The sequence below is a fragment of the Aplidium turbinatum genome, chromosome 17 (genome assembly GCF_918807975.1).
Source record: "Aplidium turbinatum chromosome 17, kaAplTurb1.1, whole genome shotgun sequence".
NCBI classification, from domain to species: domain Eukaryota; kingdom Metazoa; phylum Chordata; class Ascidiacea; order Aplousobranchia; family Polyclinidae; genus Aplidium; species Aplidium turbinatum.
Window position 1 is genome coordinate 3,129,790 of NC_137488.1, and position 16,848 is coordinate 3,146,637.

Consider the following 16,848-nt stretch of genomic DNA (forward strand, 5'->3'; position numbering starts at 1 on the left):
TAAGTCATTTATGTAAAGTAAAAATGGAGAGGTCCTAATCTCGATCCTTGAGGAACCCTCTTGGTAACCTGTCTTGACTTTTAACCCATATAAGACAAACGTTGCGTTTTCGCAACAGACAAGTAGGTCGCGCTTTTTTCTATTTATAGGTCGATCTGCTTGAGATTTTGCTGTCAGTCCAGTTTTATTAGTTAGTTTAGTGCTATGAGAGTCAGAAACAAGTTAGCTTATCTGTTTATTAGCTTTACTGAAGTTTTAACATAGTTTTGAATTTCGACATTTTTTTGGAATGCGATGGCTGCAAGAAATATTAGGTAAGTTGCATTTTTATATGAGGAATTTACAATTTTTTTTAGTGTGTATCTTAATTTAATGTATTAGGTATTGCTTGGTTCACTTATATAAAATCTAGCTGTATTCTAAGTAGAAGTGTTTTCGTGTTCAAAATGCGTGGCAATTTTTGTTGCGTTTTCGCAACGTTTGTCATCACAGATGCGCTGAACGATGCGTTTTCGCAACGTTTGTCATACCGTGAGCTTTCGATGTGCGACCGCTCTGCATTTTATTATGGGTTGATTGCTGTTGATAATTAAATATGCTAATCTGTAAATAAAGTTTTCTTTACAAACTATAATCTGACCCAACTCAATCCATCTGCTATCTGTCTTTGAATGTTTTATAACATATTACATTAGTTTCGTACATAATTACAGTATAACGAAAACCTCATGCAAAAATATTTAACCGCTATACAAGTTAGAATTCATTTGTCAATTAAAAATTATATATTAATTATTAAAATTCTACAATGTGCTTCAAAGATCTGTTGAAGGTTTTCAAGTAATACCCCACAAGCCCGACTTATCTTCCATATCATAACAATTTTTCAGTGTTACAGGAAATCTTTTGTGCTAACTGTTGGCCTAATTTAGTGATTGCTGTCGAAAGCAAATTACATTGTTGTTCTACTTTTCTAATTCTAGTTTTCCCACACGTGTGGAGAATTATTTTGTCTCCATTGTTAGGAAAAAGAGATTGGATGAAGAGTTGGAAGAACTTGAAAGATACTCTGACAAAGAAAGTTCTAAAGAAGAAAATGATGATAACATCACTGTCGTTCAAATGTCTGAAGAAATTAGAGTGTTTATCGCTCCACCGGATAATGGAAATATCACTGATGAAGATTCAGGTGACGAAGGAAATGTGCAGCTGGGCCATTTACCGCGTGATCAGCTTACGGCTGAAGCTATAGTGGCAAGGTCGCGTCCCTTCAGTCTCACAATACAGGATAAATATTCGAGGCAAGAAATGGTACTTTTCAATCCTCTCCTACATGTTGAATGTATGTGTGAACAACGCTTGGCTGTTTGCGAGTGAAGGTGGTTACAGCCAAGACATGCTGACCTTTACCAGATCACTGGTACAAATCTGGCTTAAAAAATGTGGAGTCCCTCTTCAAAAAAACAGGAAGACAACGGTCGCTAACAAACGCGATCAATGCAGAGAAGGCGGTTTGATCAAATTGCTCATGATATCGTTCCAAGTGAACCCAAAAGCTGCCGAAGATGCAGACAATGCCAGAGCCAAACAGTATACGTCTGCAAGAAATGCGATGTTCATTTACATTTGAAATGCTCTCAACATTACCACTAACAGTGAATACGTTTTTACGAGTGAGTACATGATAATGCAACCGTTTTTCCAGCAATAAATTTTGCAAACTGCCAAGCTGACTTAGTGTACTAAATATTACAATATTTCAGAAAAAACACTGCAGACAGATCATAAACTGATATGCATACAACTAAGGGAATCGTTCAAATATTACGTAACGCCTTCGAGGGGGAGGGGGGGGGGTTTATGCAAAGCGTTACGTTAGCGTCACATCGGGGGGGGAGGGGTTCAAGCAAAACGTTACGTAACGCTTTCGAGTACGGAATGGTAGTTTTTTGTGCTGAATTCGTAGTGAAAAAGCGTTACATGGGGGGGGGGGGGGGGTGAAAAAAACGTTGCGTTGGCGTTACATGGGGGAGGGGGGGGGGTCAAAAATTCGGAAAAAAAAGCGTTACGTAATATTTGAACGTTCCCTAAACGGATGAAGATAATAGCTAGGAAGATCAAGAGATTAGACAGACATACCCTACATATATGTTTTAAGTCTGTACGAATCAATTGCGACAACAGCAATAGTATGCGTGGTGACAAACGATGCGTTTTCGCAACATCCACTGCCGGCGGGATGACAAACGATGCGTTTTCGCAACGTTCGATTTTTGCAAATATTTCAATAAATCAACAAAATTTAAATTTTTTTTTGGCAATTATCATCCCTTTACACACTATTAAAGATGATATGTGACTTTCACGAATTTTTAAGCATCTTTATTTTTCATGTCTTATATGGGTTAAGAGATTCCATTTACGATTGTGTGTTGTTAACGTTTAGGCTACTGATATAGCTTATTAACACTTGTAATGGAAGGCCTCGAAAGCTATATGTTTTCCAATCAAACCTGAAGCTTCGTAAAAATGGTCTGTGTAAGTTGCTGTTTAACAGTATTATATATGGACTTTGAGATCTTAGCCTACCTTGTGAGAACTTAGGTTTGTTTTGATGTAAATTAAACATCCACGTAAATTAAATGTAAATTAAATTAAACATCCACTTTGTTTGAAAATATGAAGATCTGGCAACTTTGGCACGCTCTTTTTATCATTCCTTTTCTGCTGCATGTTTTGATGTTTTGATTTTTTGTTCAGGTTGACGAAAGTTTGAATTTAGTTTGCTTCCTCAGAAAGCTTAGACCAGGAAGAGTCATTGGGCAAAATAGGACTTAATGGTCAACAAGAATAAAAAAGTCGGTTTAAAGTCAAACGATGAGAATAAAGTTGAAGTTTAAATTGGTTAACCAGGGCATTAGTGCAATAGACTAAGCTGCATTGCAGCAATCAGCAATCACTTTAATAGATTAGTTTCAAGAAACTTTGTTTAGAGTTAAGATATAATAATATTTATTTGCATCAGACAAAGCTGTCCATATCCAAAACAACGAAATAATACACAAACAGCAAACATCGAACAACAACAACGAATAATACACAAACTGCAAATGCACAAAATCTCACTAAATATGTTATCAACTGTTACAAGTTTACCTCATAACCTCATATAAACTTAGGATAGGGAGCATGTAGGTTTTAAGCCAAATGCGAGTTTATGAGAGAGAAATACAGGAGAGACCTTGCTGACACCATCAAGCACGGATGGCTTAAAACCTTCAAGCGCCTTCTTTAGTTTGCGTGTTATGCCTACTGTATAATACTGTTTTGGAATTTGTTTCTGGTACAGTGTTCCATTTTATTGTTTAAACAATCTTTACTCATCTAATCATCATCCAAACTCAATTTTTTCCTCACTAGAAGGGGTGACAAATTTGTTTACTTCTAATTGTATATTTTCAAACTAAAAGTAGCCTATAGCTTATGCTTATTCCTATAGCCTTAGATTTGATGGTTCAGGCTTTAACATCTGGATGTTTAGTTTTAGATACCGGTACATACAGTACGGTAACAAAATTCAATTGTGGACCACATAAAGTGATTTCACAGCCACAGTTTCTCTACCCTAAATTGAGATGAAAATTTAATGTTGACTGTTGAATGATGAAAGTTTAATGTAAGTAATAGGCAGTTATTTGAACTTATCTGTTATTTCAACATACCTCATTTTGCATAGGTATATGTTTATCGAGTAGCAGTTGGGGCAAACTTACTATATCAGTCAATTAGCCAGCTACAGTGAGTTGTTTTAGCTGTTTTCTTGTGGCATTAATCAAACTTGACAATTTGTATTTTCTTTTGAAAGGTTATTTCTATATTAAGTTGTTACTTTCCTACTGCAATTTGAACAAATTTTGAATACAGGTAAGAAACATATGTATACATTTTTATTAAAGGTATTTGATCAGCATTCTGTTTTGTGATATTTTGTTCTGTATTGTTTTTTTTTCATTGTGGTTGATTTTATATTTTTAAGCTAACAGCTATTTCATTAAATTTTATTGTTATAATAATAATCATCAAGCACTTCTGTCCTTTATTAGTTTATTGGTGATCATGTCCGTCGGTGAAATGGAGGCATTTGACAATAAAGTTGTAAGTAGTTACAAGTCAAAAATTTGATTGATTATATGTAAATCAACGTCAAAAGGTGTTGTTTTAATATAAAAAATGTCAAATTTAATGATGCATCTTGAAATGTAAGTGCTTGTGTTGTAACTGCTGACAAAACACATGTTTTTGGGAAAAGTCTTGATGGCTAGTGTGGAGGCTACATCGGTATGATTAGCGAAACACAATGCTCGCTGTTCTATAGTGAGTAGTCAGTTAGTGCTGACGCCAGGAAGATCGCTCCTTAACTGCTTGTGTTTATGTAAGCCAAACACCAAAAATGCACACACATGTTGTTATTCATCAGCATATTATGTGATATTTGCATTAATTTGATGTTTGTTTGCATTGGATAAACAAGACTGCAAAGTTAGGCCACTATTATGTTAATGTACCAACTGAAAACCTTTTTGCACTGCTGCAATGGTATACTGGCTAGTGGCTACTTGAGTACTTATGCATGAGCTGTGTAGAATGATGAAACATATTTTTGCACCAAGATGTGATTTGGAAATTATGCATTAAATTCAAATCATATTGTAAATCTGAAAATTGAATGAGGCTGTTCACCAGGCATTAAATTAAATGATATAAGATGTTCTACTGGTGCAAATTAAGCTAAACTAACACAAGATGTATACAGTGACAATCTGCTTTTTATTCCGACGTTTCGTCAATCAGACACGACTGACTTCTTCAGGGGGCTAGACCAGGTAGTGACTAGTTTAGCTTAATTTGCACCAGTAGAACATCTTATATCATTTAATATTGTAAATCTGTTACCTGTTCTACACTGATTATTTGTTGTCAACTTAATGAATTAGTGATCTGACAGCCTGTTTGATATAATTGCCGTTTTTAACAAAGCTTTCTTGGTTGAAGTTAAAATTGCTTCTGTGGCATAAGCAATTTTTAGCTCACTTGGCCTTTTCAGTATAAAGTCAAAACAGTATATATACATATTTGCTGCAATTAGTTTTCATATGATTGACAAAGTATCTTTTCTGATCTCTGTACTAAACTTTTAAGTTTGAACTTCAAGTACTTTGTTGCAAGTTTTGTTTAACAGTAGTTGTCTATTTGGTCCCTGCTTAATGCAAATCTTAATTCGTTTTTTAATTATAAAAATTTGAGTCAAGAATTAAGAAAGATGTTTAACACTGGATAGAACATGAAGCAATCTTTGGGATTCTTCATCAGACGATAAGAGGGTCTCTTGTGTAGGTATGGTGATTGCTGGTTGTAGATGTTTCTATCAAACAATATGAAAAAGTATGAGTAATTCATAATGAACAATGTGTGATATTTTTCTCTGAGAAAGCAACTTTTGAATCCTGGTATGTTTAGCATTAATGCAGTATAATATATGCAGACGCAGTGCATACAGTTGTAGATTGCAGATAGATTTTGAAAGATTGACTTCGGCCTGATAACCAAGGTTAAGAGTGTGAAGTTTCTGCTTAGTGTTAAAGTAATATTGTCTATAAATTCTTATGTCTGAGTGCTATCGACTTCAGAGTATTTGTATTATTTTGTATTTGAAGCGAGCTATTTTTCTACACAGCTAAGTGTTAACTGTTAACTCTCATAGCTAAATCACACCATTTTTTCATTTGCAGACCCAGGTTTAGGGAGCAAGTCTTTTAGGCGCAGACAGTTAGGCGCCGGTCAAATAGGCGCGCACACTGTGCCGTCTGGATATTTAGGTGCGGAGCATTGTGACGCCCGTTCATTTAGGTGCTATCTCTAGAAAAGTCTGCAGATTATATCAGCTTGGCAGGTAGGGCAATGCTTTTCACACAAAATGTTATATTGAACAAAAAAATATGTCATGGCTTCCGTGAGTGAAGCTGCTTGAACCGTCAATGCTTTTTACACAAAATGTTATATTGAACAGAAAAATATATGATATTGTATTTTAATGCGCGTGTTCGGCATTTATTTGTTGTTAGTCCAGGCTTGCGTCGGCGAAAGCTTTATCAATAAATTATTAAAGTTTCCGAACATGACTGAGTTCACTCTTAGTGAGTCAAATGATAACTACGCTAAACATCAGTAAAAAATATACCGCAGCCTATATTCAAATGGGTGGTAGGCTTGAGTGAAAAGTGACTTAGTTTTCCGTCAAAACCCGACTAGGTTTAATAACGAGCAAAGTCGCACCATTATACTTGCAACTTGTAGCCAGGGTTCATAGGCCTTATAGAAATGTATTCATGTAGTAGAGCGTTGTCTCATACGTACTTGCCACACGACCAATCCATCCCGAGTAGAAGTGATTGCGAAAGATAACAGATTAAGTAAAGTTCCATCTGGCTGCAACCTGTGTTCAGGATGCATAGCAAATGTCCTATGGAGATGTGCTAATATCAAGAGTAGTAGAGCGTTGTCTCGTACCTCATCTCCACACGCGCATTAACAAAACAACATATTTTTCTGTTCAATGTAACATTTTGTGTGAAAAGCATTGTCCTACCTGCCAAGCTTATATAATCTGCAGACTTTGCTAGGAATAGCACCTAAATGAACGGGCGCCACAGTGCTCCGCACCTAACTATCCAGACGCCTCAGTGTGCGCGCCTATTTGATTGGCGCCTAACTGTCTGCGCCTAAAAGACGTGGACCCCAGGTTTATGTTAAATGAACTACCGGTATTGCAAACTAATTATTTCTTCGCTTTCAAAGATACTTATCAATAAGTAATAAATAGTTCATCAGTTTAACACGCAAACAATGTGAGCAATAAGCATATTATCACTGTGAAGAGTAAGCAAATAAAATAAACGTTTATTATTTTCTAAATATTTTTTGTTGAAAAGTAAAGTTAGTTGCAAAAATTGTAGATTCTTAATTTTCCTATTAAACTGTTTCATGTTATTTTCAATTATCATTCATTCGTGTAATGAGTAACTTATTGTTAGTGGAATTAAATCATGGATTTCTTCAAATATTTGTCTTTGTTTCAAGATCTGATTGAGTGTTTGCTTACTCAGTCATATTACGGTTCCGCAGCTATCTTGTAGTGTGCACAGGTCACCTTGGCACAGCCTGAGAAAGACATTGGTGTTTGGTGACCTCTTCACTTGAGGGCAAATCGACATTCAATTGGTGTTGATCATATGTTAACTTTAAGCTTGCTTTTGATGACTCTGATATATCGTTTTCTTGGCCAAGTGAATGCTTCTATTCTATTCTAAAGAAAACAAACGTTTGAAATTAATGTAACATGAAGCAATTGATTTGAAGTTGAGGCTTATAAATCGATGGTTTTATTCCAGACGTGCCCTTTGTGATGGCATGCATGAATTTTGAATAGTCATTCTATTTCATGCAAAATTGTTTTCAATAAAAAAGCAAAGTTATTATGTGTAAGTTGGTATTCCTGCGTGTGTCCCGTTTCATTGACTGAGTTCCGTAACTATGCAACTTAATCTCAAAACGTTTATTGTTCATTTAACCATCCAGCTAGAAATATCACCAATCAACGATTAGGTTTTAATTTGTGAGCAAATCTATTTATATGTTGTAATTTCTAATGTAAATGCTCAACAAATGTTTCTGGTTTTGCCTGACAGAGATGGGCACGGCTTCATGTTCAGTCATGTTTAATTTTTCTTTTTTTTGATACATACTTTTGACCAAATATTTCTTGTGTACTCTTTGTGGGATTGGTATCAGAATTCATTTAAGATTCTACAAACCAGTATGTGGCTTTCTTATTGTTCTGCGTATTGTTGGGCAACATGAATTGAATGCGAAGCACACAGATTGCTTCCTATTTTACTCCACCAGCCTATCTTTTTCTTATTCAGGAAGTAAGTATTGCATGTCTCATTGAACGCCCGTTTTAAAACTTCTTTTTGTGAGTTACTGGCTTGGGGTAGTTGGGTTGTTACCTAGTTTCATCATTAGTCAATGTAAGTTTATGCCAAAACGTTCTCCAATGTGCAATATTTTGTAGATGAATTTGTGGCAGCATATCAACTCCCAACAATTAGGAATTCAGATTGCACAACGAAAAAGTGTTTCTAATCCCATTCAATAGTTGGTTCCATTTTTCACAAAGACAACACTCAATAGAATCATATGAGTTAGGTAGATGAATTTTGCGTGCATAACTTTTTCATTACCCATGAGTTGGGTATCCGAAAGTATTTTGATGCCTCTCTCAGTAGTCAAAATCCTTTAATGTCCCATGCATTCAATGTCCAGAAGGCGTTGAATCGTCGTTGGCATGCAGACTCTTGACGGGCAGTACTCTTCTTTTTCTATTGTTAGACACATTATGACATCATGCTAAGTATTCCAGCATGTGTGGCTGAAGTGCACACAAAGGCGTCGACAATAGCTGAGCTTCATCCCACTTGAAATTTTACCGCTTTATTTGCTGCTTTCAAATCTCTAATTTGCAAAAGAAAAATAGTATAATACATCGTTTTATTTGAATGGACAGCCTTGGTTCTCAAGTAAAAACAAGTTTTTAATTTTTTGTTTTGTCAAAGTTTTTAGCGTTTTGTTGTGGGTGAATTTCACCGTTTTGTCTTTTGTTTCATAAAGCTCAATTTTGTGTCAGTTTGGTCGTGATAGTGCTTTCGGACTCTGTTTTTTTTTTGAAAGCTTGCATAATTAATAAGAAATTCCATGCAACAAAAATCGGGCTTGATTACGTTCGTTCAACGTTCAATTACCTAAAATAATGTCCTTTGTGGAACCTGGGAGGCTAATAAATTATGTAGCAATCACGTGATATCGTAAGCGCAAGTTTCGATCGATTTGGTTTGGGATTGTGCATCTCGAAGCCTGCATGCACATCTGTGGGTTTTCATCTTCTTTTCTTTTTCAACATGCTCGATATATTCTATGTTCTTTTGATGCATTATGACGTTAAACCTACGTTACATTAGAAAATTCAATATTTTTACTGGCTTCAATTTGATACAAATCTCATGTATACAACTATTTGCTTGTGTGTGGGACAGTGAACCTGTCTGTTAAATTAAAGAACACAATAGCATGCCAACCTCTGACCTTCACTTGTATTGATTTTAATTTAGGTTTTGTTGAAATGGCCTCCTGAGTGAGTAGCATCCTAAGAGTAGTTGCTTGTTGAAGTTGAAGGTGTTTAATAACTCGAGAACAATTTGTTCTGAAGGTCACCATAAATGTGATGCTGCCTTGAATGGCAGAAACTTGAAGCGACCATATACTACGCTTCTCAGCATATTTATTCTGTGATGTGTGATTTTATGCTAAATTGAAGACCAGCAAAAGGGCAGCAAAGTGTTTCAAAAGTTATTTGTAGAATGTCCAGATGTAGAAAGACTTAACTTTTAGATCTAGCCTATGAAGTTTGCGCCGATATACAATTATACATCGCCGACATCTTCGATGAAATCTCGCGCTACATATCGGTGCAAGCTAAGGTATCTCAAATCTGCGTGAATATCATCAGGTAGTTTTTATCTGTTAGAAATTATTTTCAGTCATAGCTTTACCACTTTGCATTAAGAAAGAGAGTTGTTTGTTTGCTATGTTTTTCTTGAAAGTTTAACAGTGGTTAATATCATTTTCTTCGCTGCAAAGTTTACGGTTTATTTATTATTGCTCTTACTGGTTGTCGAAATCTACTATTAAACGTCATTACATAGTAAACAAATACATAACGAGCCCTTTGAAAACGCCGCCATTGATGTCGACCCATCTTCTATTGCAAGCAGCCAGCACAGGTACGGTAACAAACTTTGCGATGTGCGTTTGAAGAGTTGTACTACTGGGCATTGGGTCGTGAAGCAGGATGTTTCTCCCATCAATTTCCTTTTGTTGCTTATGGCTGTTGGTGTAACATTCTAATTACCCGCATCGCCCCAGCAAGTGAACTGTTTTTAGATGAAGCTTTTTCTTTATTTCCCTGTGCTGCCTTTCCAGTTTTCAAATGTGTTTTTTTTTTGCGTGTTGTCATCTTATTCTGCCTCGTTCGTATCATAAACGCAGCGCATGGAAATGAAACTTTTTGTCACTCCCATGATAAAGTCACGTGACAGCTTGTTTATCCATTCCATAGATGCGTCACTATGGCGTAGAAGTGACGTTTTGTAGTGGTCGCTTTATCGCTGCACATGGAATTTGAAAGGTTAACCTTTTACTGGCAAAACGCATTTCTTAACAGCTAATTTCCAGCCAACGAATCAGTCCTCTTCACACTGATTCAACGTCTGCAGACGTTGTCATTGAAAGAAAGGACGATTGGCTGGCTGGGTTAAATATTCTCATTTTGCTCAGCTAGAAAGTGACGTTAGTTATGGCGATTAGGCTGTGCGTCTATTTCAATTAGCGTCTTAAAGGTGGCATATTGTCGGCCAAAATTTACTTGGAAAGCAATAATATTGGGCGACCGACAGAGTGTAATTTATTGAGATCTGACCGTTGTGATCGTGAGAAGTGGAGATCCGATGTGAAATCTGCCATGCGTCCATCTCGCCAGTCATCTGGAGTGGGGCTTACACGTTAAAATACAAAACTCGATGATGATAGATGTGATTTGCAGGCGATACCACGACTGGTGGACTATGGTTCGAATCCCGCCGTGGTGATTATGTTCTATGCACTACCACACACTGTAGATAGCTAGATATACACGTTTTCTTCATTCATACTCTTGCCATAGCATAGCAGGGGTCCGCAATAACGTGGTGCTATGGATGGTACCAAGTGAATTTTTTCAAATAAATATGCAAGGTCATGTTGAGTATCAAACTGTGTATGTGATTGTGAAAAGCTTCGGGTCAAAATTAGCGCTGAAGTAACGTCAATATGCGTCGCGTGGTGATGGTGGATTCGGTTCCAAGGATTGCTTACCATTTTCTTTTCCTCTGCTTAGTGCTTATGCAGTGTGCGCATCACAACTGGCACGTTTAGGAATTCTGGAATTCCTATCCAAGGTCTGTTTTAAATCTACTTGCTATCGTGGTCATGCCACTTTTACTGGAAAATGCAGTTTTGTACATTGATCCAACATCTATCGTCGTTGAGCTGGAGAAAATGTGTGTTCAGACAAAGAAGTCGTCATGCTTTGGTCGGTAACAAAGTTGCATGTTTACATTGCATCTACATCAGATTTAAAGCCGTTTGTGTTTGCCAACTGGAGAGTTGGTAAAAAGATGATGAACTGAAAGTGTGCCGTCTTGAAGACCCTGCCTTGCTATAATCCCCAGCCTTATTATCTGACATCACATTAATTTGATGTTGTCTGACTTTGAATGGATGTGAAGTGTTTTTCAGTGTAACTCATTTGTTCAGACAACCATTTTACCGCTCAATTAGTATTCCCTTGATCCCAGCCCAGAAAGTACAAGTAGTTTTTATTGCAATGTCTGATTCAATGATTCTCATTTGGGCATTAAATTTGGATGTACAAGGGTACTACAAGTGCTATCAAATATTCGCAGCCTAACAGATTGCTTAAGCTTTTTGAGGCGATGTTGTCAAAAAAATACTGATGTTTGGTTGGAGTTATATTTTATTATTCAATAGATTTTAAAATTTTTTTTGTAGAACATTAATTTGAACAAGTTCAAGCAATAACCTGGCTGTGGTCAGGTTTTTTTTAAGGTTTGGTTTGGGTGACCGCTAAGTCGTTTTAAGAGACCGCAAGTGTTTCATTTAAATACCAAAAAATAGCCATAACTACATACAATCAACGCAACATAAAATGAATTATTCGACAAGGCACAGCTTAAATGATTGTGACAGCGACCAAACAGCCTGCCCAACACGGCCGCCAAACAAGTTTGCTGCCCAATCAAACAAAGTGTGCTTGTTGGCTTCTGCTTATGTTTCCACACGTAAAAACTGATCATTATGCGCCATAAATCAGAAATAAACATTGACGAGTATCGAAGGTGCACTTCTTTTGTGAATATCTCTTTGATTCAGCTGTTAGCTGTACCTCCACTTATTCTTTTTTGCGTGAACTATTGATCGTAGGCTATATTCGTATTATCGACAAGACATAGCGAGAAACAACCATTACTTTTCTACTGTAGTTGCAAGTCCAAATTTTGGAAAACCGCTGGAGAAATTTGGGGGACCGTTTCGGTCCCCCAAAACACCTTAAAAAAACACTGGCTGTGGTAACAAAAATGCAAATGTTGTGAATGTGACAGTTGTAGTTTTTATAGAGTAAGTTTCAATTACGTATATGAACTTATATCTGATGATCTATGATAAGCCTAACAATAGTTGTCAAGGCATCGCACCAACTACCCTCAGATCGAATATCTTCACAGCTTCACTGCCACACTGCCTGGTTATGATAACTGCAGCACGACTTCGACAATCACTAGACTAGCCTAATCAAAGAGAATGGTATTTACTTGGTGTAAATCATCATAATGAAACGTAATTTTATTGAAAAATGTAATTGATTGAAGTTGCATGTAACTATCTCTTAAACATAAATGGTGCGGGTGCACTCATGTCGCCTCTCGGTGTCTTTATTAATTAAATGGTGTTTAGTTAGTTTGTTCAGCTTTACAGCAAGCGGCTTCTGCAGCTTCCAATGATTATACAGCTTAATGCTGTTATGACATCATCAACCTTGCAATGTCGCTAGAGGTAGCCACTTTAACAAGTCGAAATTCTGCCACTGAAATTGACTAGAATGAAACCGCCAACCAATCATAAGCTACGGTTTAAGTGACGTAAAAAATGGCGAAAAGAAGATCATAGAAAGAAAATTAAGTGATGGATTTTTTGTCAGCTGGTTGGCTTAGGGGTTAGGGTTAGGGATAGAAAGTAATAATTTCATTGACGCGTGTTCGATTCTCACCACTGCTATTGCTCTTTTTCTTCTGTAATTACCAAATAAAGTTCAAAACAAGCATTAAATCTCTGGGTGAGTGCTAGAAGGGTCACAATTGGACGGTAGCCTCTTATAACACTTTCTGATTGGTTGGCGCTTGCATTGTAGTCAATTTCAGTGGCAGAATTTCGACTTGTTAAAGTGGCTACCGTCGCTAGACGTTAAATCCAAGAAATTTGCTTGGTTGCTTAACTTAAAAAAGTTAAAAATATCTTGTCTCCGTTCCGTTTGACATTCGCCATTGAAGTAGTAGTTTAGTTTATTATACGTTGTTTTGCTGATATCTAACGTTTGACGTTCATGTTGTTTTTTCCTAGCTTTATGCAAAGCCACTTAAGGTTCTGTCAGTCCGTTGCAGTGTTGGTTGCAGTCGTGTCAAGTATGTTTTCGCTAACGTTGAACCCTCAACATTCCTCCGGCGTGAAACTTTGCATTGAATTTGCGTTCCATGACAATATGTCAATCGATGTGAGATTAACAGGATTTTGGAAGTAAGGAAGGAGCTGCACTGCACTCACTACACAGGACACAGTATTAGCAGAGTTTCTGGTTCCAAAACAGGGTACATTCATTTCAAACACAAAACTTTGGCTTGGTGAACAACTGAACAATGAACATTACATCATTTGATAAGCCATCATCCTGCTAGGTGCGGCCTATTTTACCACCTGAAATGAATATGATAACTGATGTGTGTTGTTTTTTCCAATTGCAGGTATCCATGATTCTATCCATATTATTCCTCTTGTGTTCTTTTGAGCAAATCAAAAAATAAAGCTTCATCACTAAACTATTTCATTGTTTCTGCTTATGATTGCGAATACTAGTGTAGTATAAAAAAAGTATAACGTAAAAAACAAGCAACAATGAAAAAAGCAAAAAACACAGAAGGCTATAGCACGGTGAATTTTTTTTGCCATGGTTTTCTTTGCATCTCTGAAATCTTCTTCGTCGTGTGAGCCTCTCAAGCCGAGGGTCTATCGTTTTACCAAACCCAGATTCACGATGCTTCCAGACTACACTGGAAGGCTACTAGAGAGCAGCCAGTGTTTGGTTTCATCATCCAAGACTCACTGATTTTCCACTCCGTTAGGTGGCTCGGAGATGGTACAATCATTGATGATATGGTCTGCGGTCTGAAATAATATAAACTAAACTTACAAAGGTTTGGGCAAGAAATCCCGATGTTATTCTCTAACCTCTATGTATTTCAGGGTTTATGTTGAACCAATTCAACAAAACATTCTTCCAAATTGTTTTCATGGTTGCCTTTTTTTAGATGTTTATGCTTGGTGACCTTAAGGCTAATGTTGTATTACTTTGCTTTCCGTGAAATATTCTTTACATTGACAAAGATACGCAGATTTTCCTCTTGGGTGAAGTAGATAACAACACCAAGGTTTTATTCACTGCTGTTATTTATTGATGTTCCGCTTGAGTGAATGTCTGTGCATTGTCAAGCCTGTTAATTGACGTTTAAAATTGTAACACTGATGTAGAAACAACGCTACGATTTACCCAGTCAACAAGATAGTCCTTTTTATATTGATTCAATGTATGCAAACGTTAAATCAATGTGAAGGACATATTTGTTGGCAGGGAGTGAGTCAAGTGTCGTCATCAAGCCCATCTGCTTTGTCACAAACAACTTTTATTGTTGAGTCACAATTATTCGCAATGTTCTAGTCGTGATATTTTGCACACATTCTTTTCATGTATTGAAACGTCAGGTTTTATTGCAAACGATGGGCGCTTGGATTTTTGCTGTGCCACTAACTACTTCAGCAAGTCTAAGAGTTGTCAAAGAAGAAAGCGTGATCATGTAGCAGGAATATTTATTTTTTTATTCTACGATTGCCGCATGACTACCACGTGTAACCTAAATAGCGTTCAACATCGCATGTGTGTAAGTGGTGTAAGTGCTTCTATTCTATTGTTGTTGCGATAAGATTGTCTTCGTCTGTCAAAAGTACTTCTTTTTCAGCTTGTTCGTGAGCTGGAGCTTTGTGGATTTTGAAGAAATTAGAAATAAAAAGGGCGTGTGAAAAAGATACAATTTCTAATAGCAATGTTCAACATTAAACACTGCTATGATACAAATCGATCAATTCTAACCAAACCTCTAAATAAAGAAGATTTGGATTCGTAAAATAAGTTCGACTGATCTAATAAGAACATGAAGATTTCAAAATGTAGGAACTGAACTCATGTTCAGCAAACGTTCCGAAATCAAACTGTTTTCATCTTCAGTGCGTGAAAATTTACTCCGGTTAGATTGGTAAACATCCTGCTTTGTAAACTAACAAATGACAACAATCAAGAATAAGTGATAAATTAGACGCCGATGTCTCTCAACCTCTGTTCCGGTTTCTCGGATGTTATTGAGAATCAAAAGTTACACAAGGAATCTACATTTAAGATGCAACGAAAACTTAACAAGTGAATAAAAATTAGATGGTTCGAAAATTTGTATAAAAAATTTGTTGGTGAAACTTTCGCCTTAGGGCGAGCTGGGCGGCTTCTCCACTATTTTATTCAAATAGAAAGAAGAACGATCAAGAATGAGGCGGTTCCATTCTGGGCGTGCGTATTTGAGCTACGCACTTCAAGGACAGTTTTCATGTCGTGACAGGTTGCGGATGGAATAATCCACAAGCAACTACACTTCAACCAGCGGAAACTTTCATTGTCAATTTACGTAACCCGGCCCACGTCAGTGTTAAAGAAATGTTGATAAATATCCCCAGAAAATATCGCCCAATTAATTCCTTTCTGCCCTATAACAAGTGAAACTATTTAGAGAGAACATATTTTTTCAGGAGGATATTTGCCTGAGTGATTTCTGTCAAGGGATATTTACCGATTACGTGTTAAAGTATCTGCAAACTTGACATAATTAAACTTTTCAAAACTAGTCTCAATCCGAAGGTTAGGTATTCATTTAACCTACAACGCAGTTCAGCATTTATTTTATCCGTTGCCGCCGGTAGACGACGCCTTTGAACTCTTGAAAAAGTGATGTTAATGAGAATGACGTGGTCATGAGAGTTAAAAGAACTCTGGATTTTTGAAATTGTCTTCGTATGATTTTGTTATTGCAGTTATAGTATATTCGTTTTTTAAAATTGTTTCAATGTCGTTTTAAAATCTTTGTCGTTTGCCTTGCTTGTGTGATTGTGTTGTTGATGAGTAAGTTTGCAAGAAGACTTCCCATTCCTGTAGCAATTTATTGAAATCAATATAAAGATTTAACCTGAAAGTATTTTTCGATGAGACGAGTATTTGCTTATTCAATTGTGTCATTCATTGTTTTCACCAGCACCTTGCAAGTAATAATCCAGCACCATAATTTGAACGAGTTTATGCTTTCACTTGAATAATCCCGAACGCCACTTTGCAACGCTGTGTCTGTAAAAACAACTGCTTCTGAGTTTGATATAATTTATGCTCGCCATACCAGTTTTATTTTGATTACTATAAATGTGTATCCCAGGCAGCAAATCAGCCGTTTTGTACATTGATTCAACGACTGCAGACGTTGAATCAATGTGAAAAGCGACTTTGCTGTCTGGGATGGCATACCACTACCTTGTCTAATTAACTAAATTTATTGCCAACTCCACGTTTTTCTATTAAGGAACACAATAGCCATGTCGTGGACGAGCAAGGCAACGTGATAGCAGCTTCATCCACCCTTATTCCTATCTATCAAACCGTAAGTGGCTTTTGCTAGTGGAATTTTTGCGGTGATTCGCGTATACTTGACGTCATAATCGAAATTTGTTGGAGCTAATTCGTTGAATGCCAGCCGTGACCCG

General features: G+C 36.7%; 2 protein-coding genes across 4 annotated transcripts in view; both read left to right on the forward strand.

Annotated features, from left to right (window-relative positions):
- The first annotated feature begins 221 nt into the window (after positions 1-221).
- LOC145786863 (uncharacterized) lies at positions 222-1,377 on the forward strand. Its single transcript, XM_082598602.1, has 2 exons — positions 222-314; positions 1,026-1,377. The coding sequence occupies exons 1-2, from the start codon at positions 295-297 to the stop codon at positions 1,375-1,377; spliced, it is 372 nt and encodes a 123-aa protein (XP_082454728.1). The 5' UTR covers positions 222-294.
- A 2,506-nt stretch (positions 1,378-3,883) lies between these two features.
- Positions 3,884-16,848, forward strand: part of LOC145786463 (spectrin beta chain, non-erythrocytic 1-like) — a 64,885-nt gene continuing 51,920 nt past the window's right edge. The window contains exons 1-3 of one of the 3 annotated variants that reach the window (XM_082598121.1): positions 3,884-3,924; positions 4,104-4,155; positions 16,668-16,745. In XM_082598121.1, coding sequence (XP_082454247.1) covers positions 4,117-4,155; positions 16,668-16,745 — 117 coding nt within the window. In that variant the 5' untranslated portion in view covers positions 3,884-3,924; positions 4,104-4,116. The remainder of the gene's footprint in view (positions 3,925-4,103; positions 4,156-16,667; positions 16,746-16,848) is intronic. The other 2 variants (XM_082598123.1, XM_082598122.1) reach the window with 2 other exon arrangements.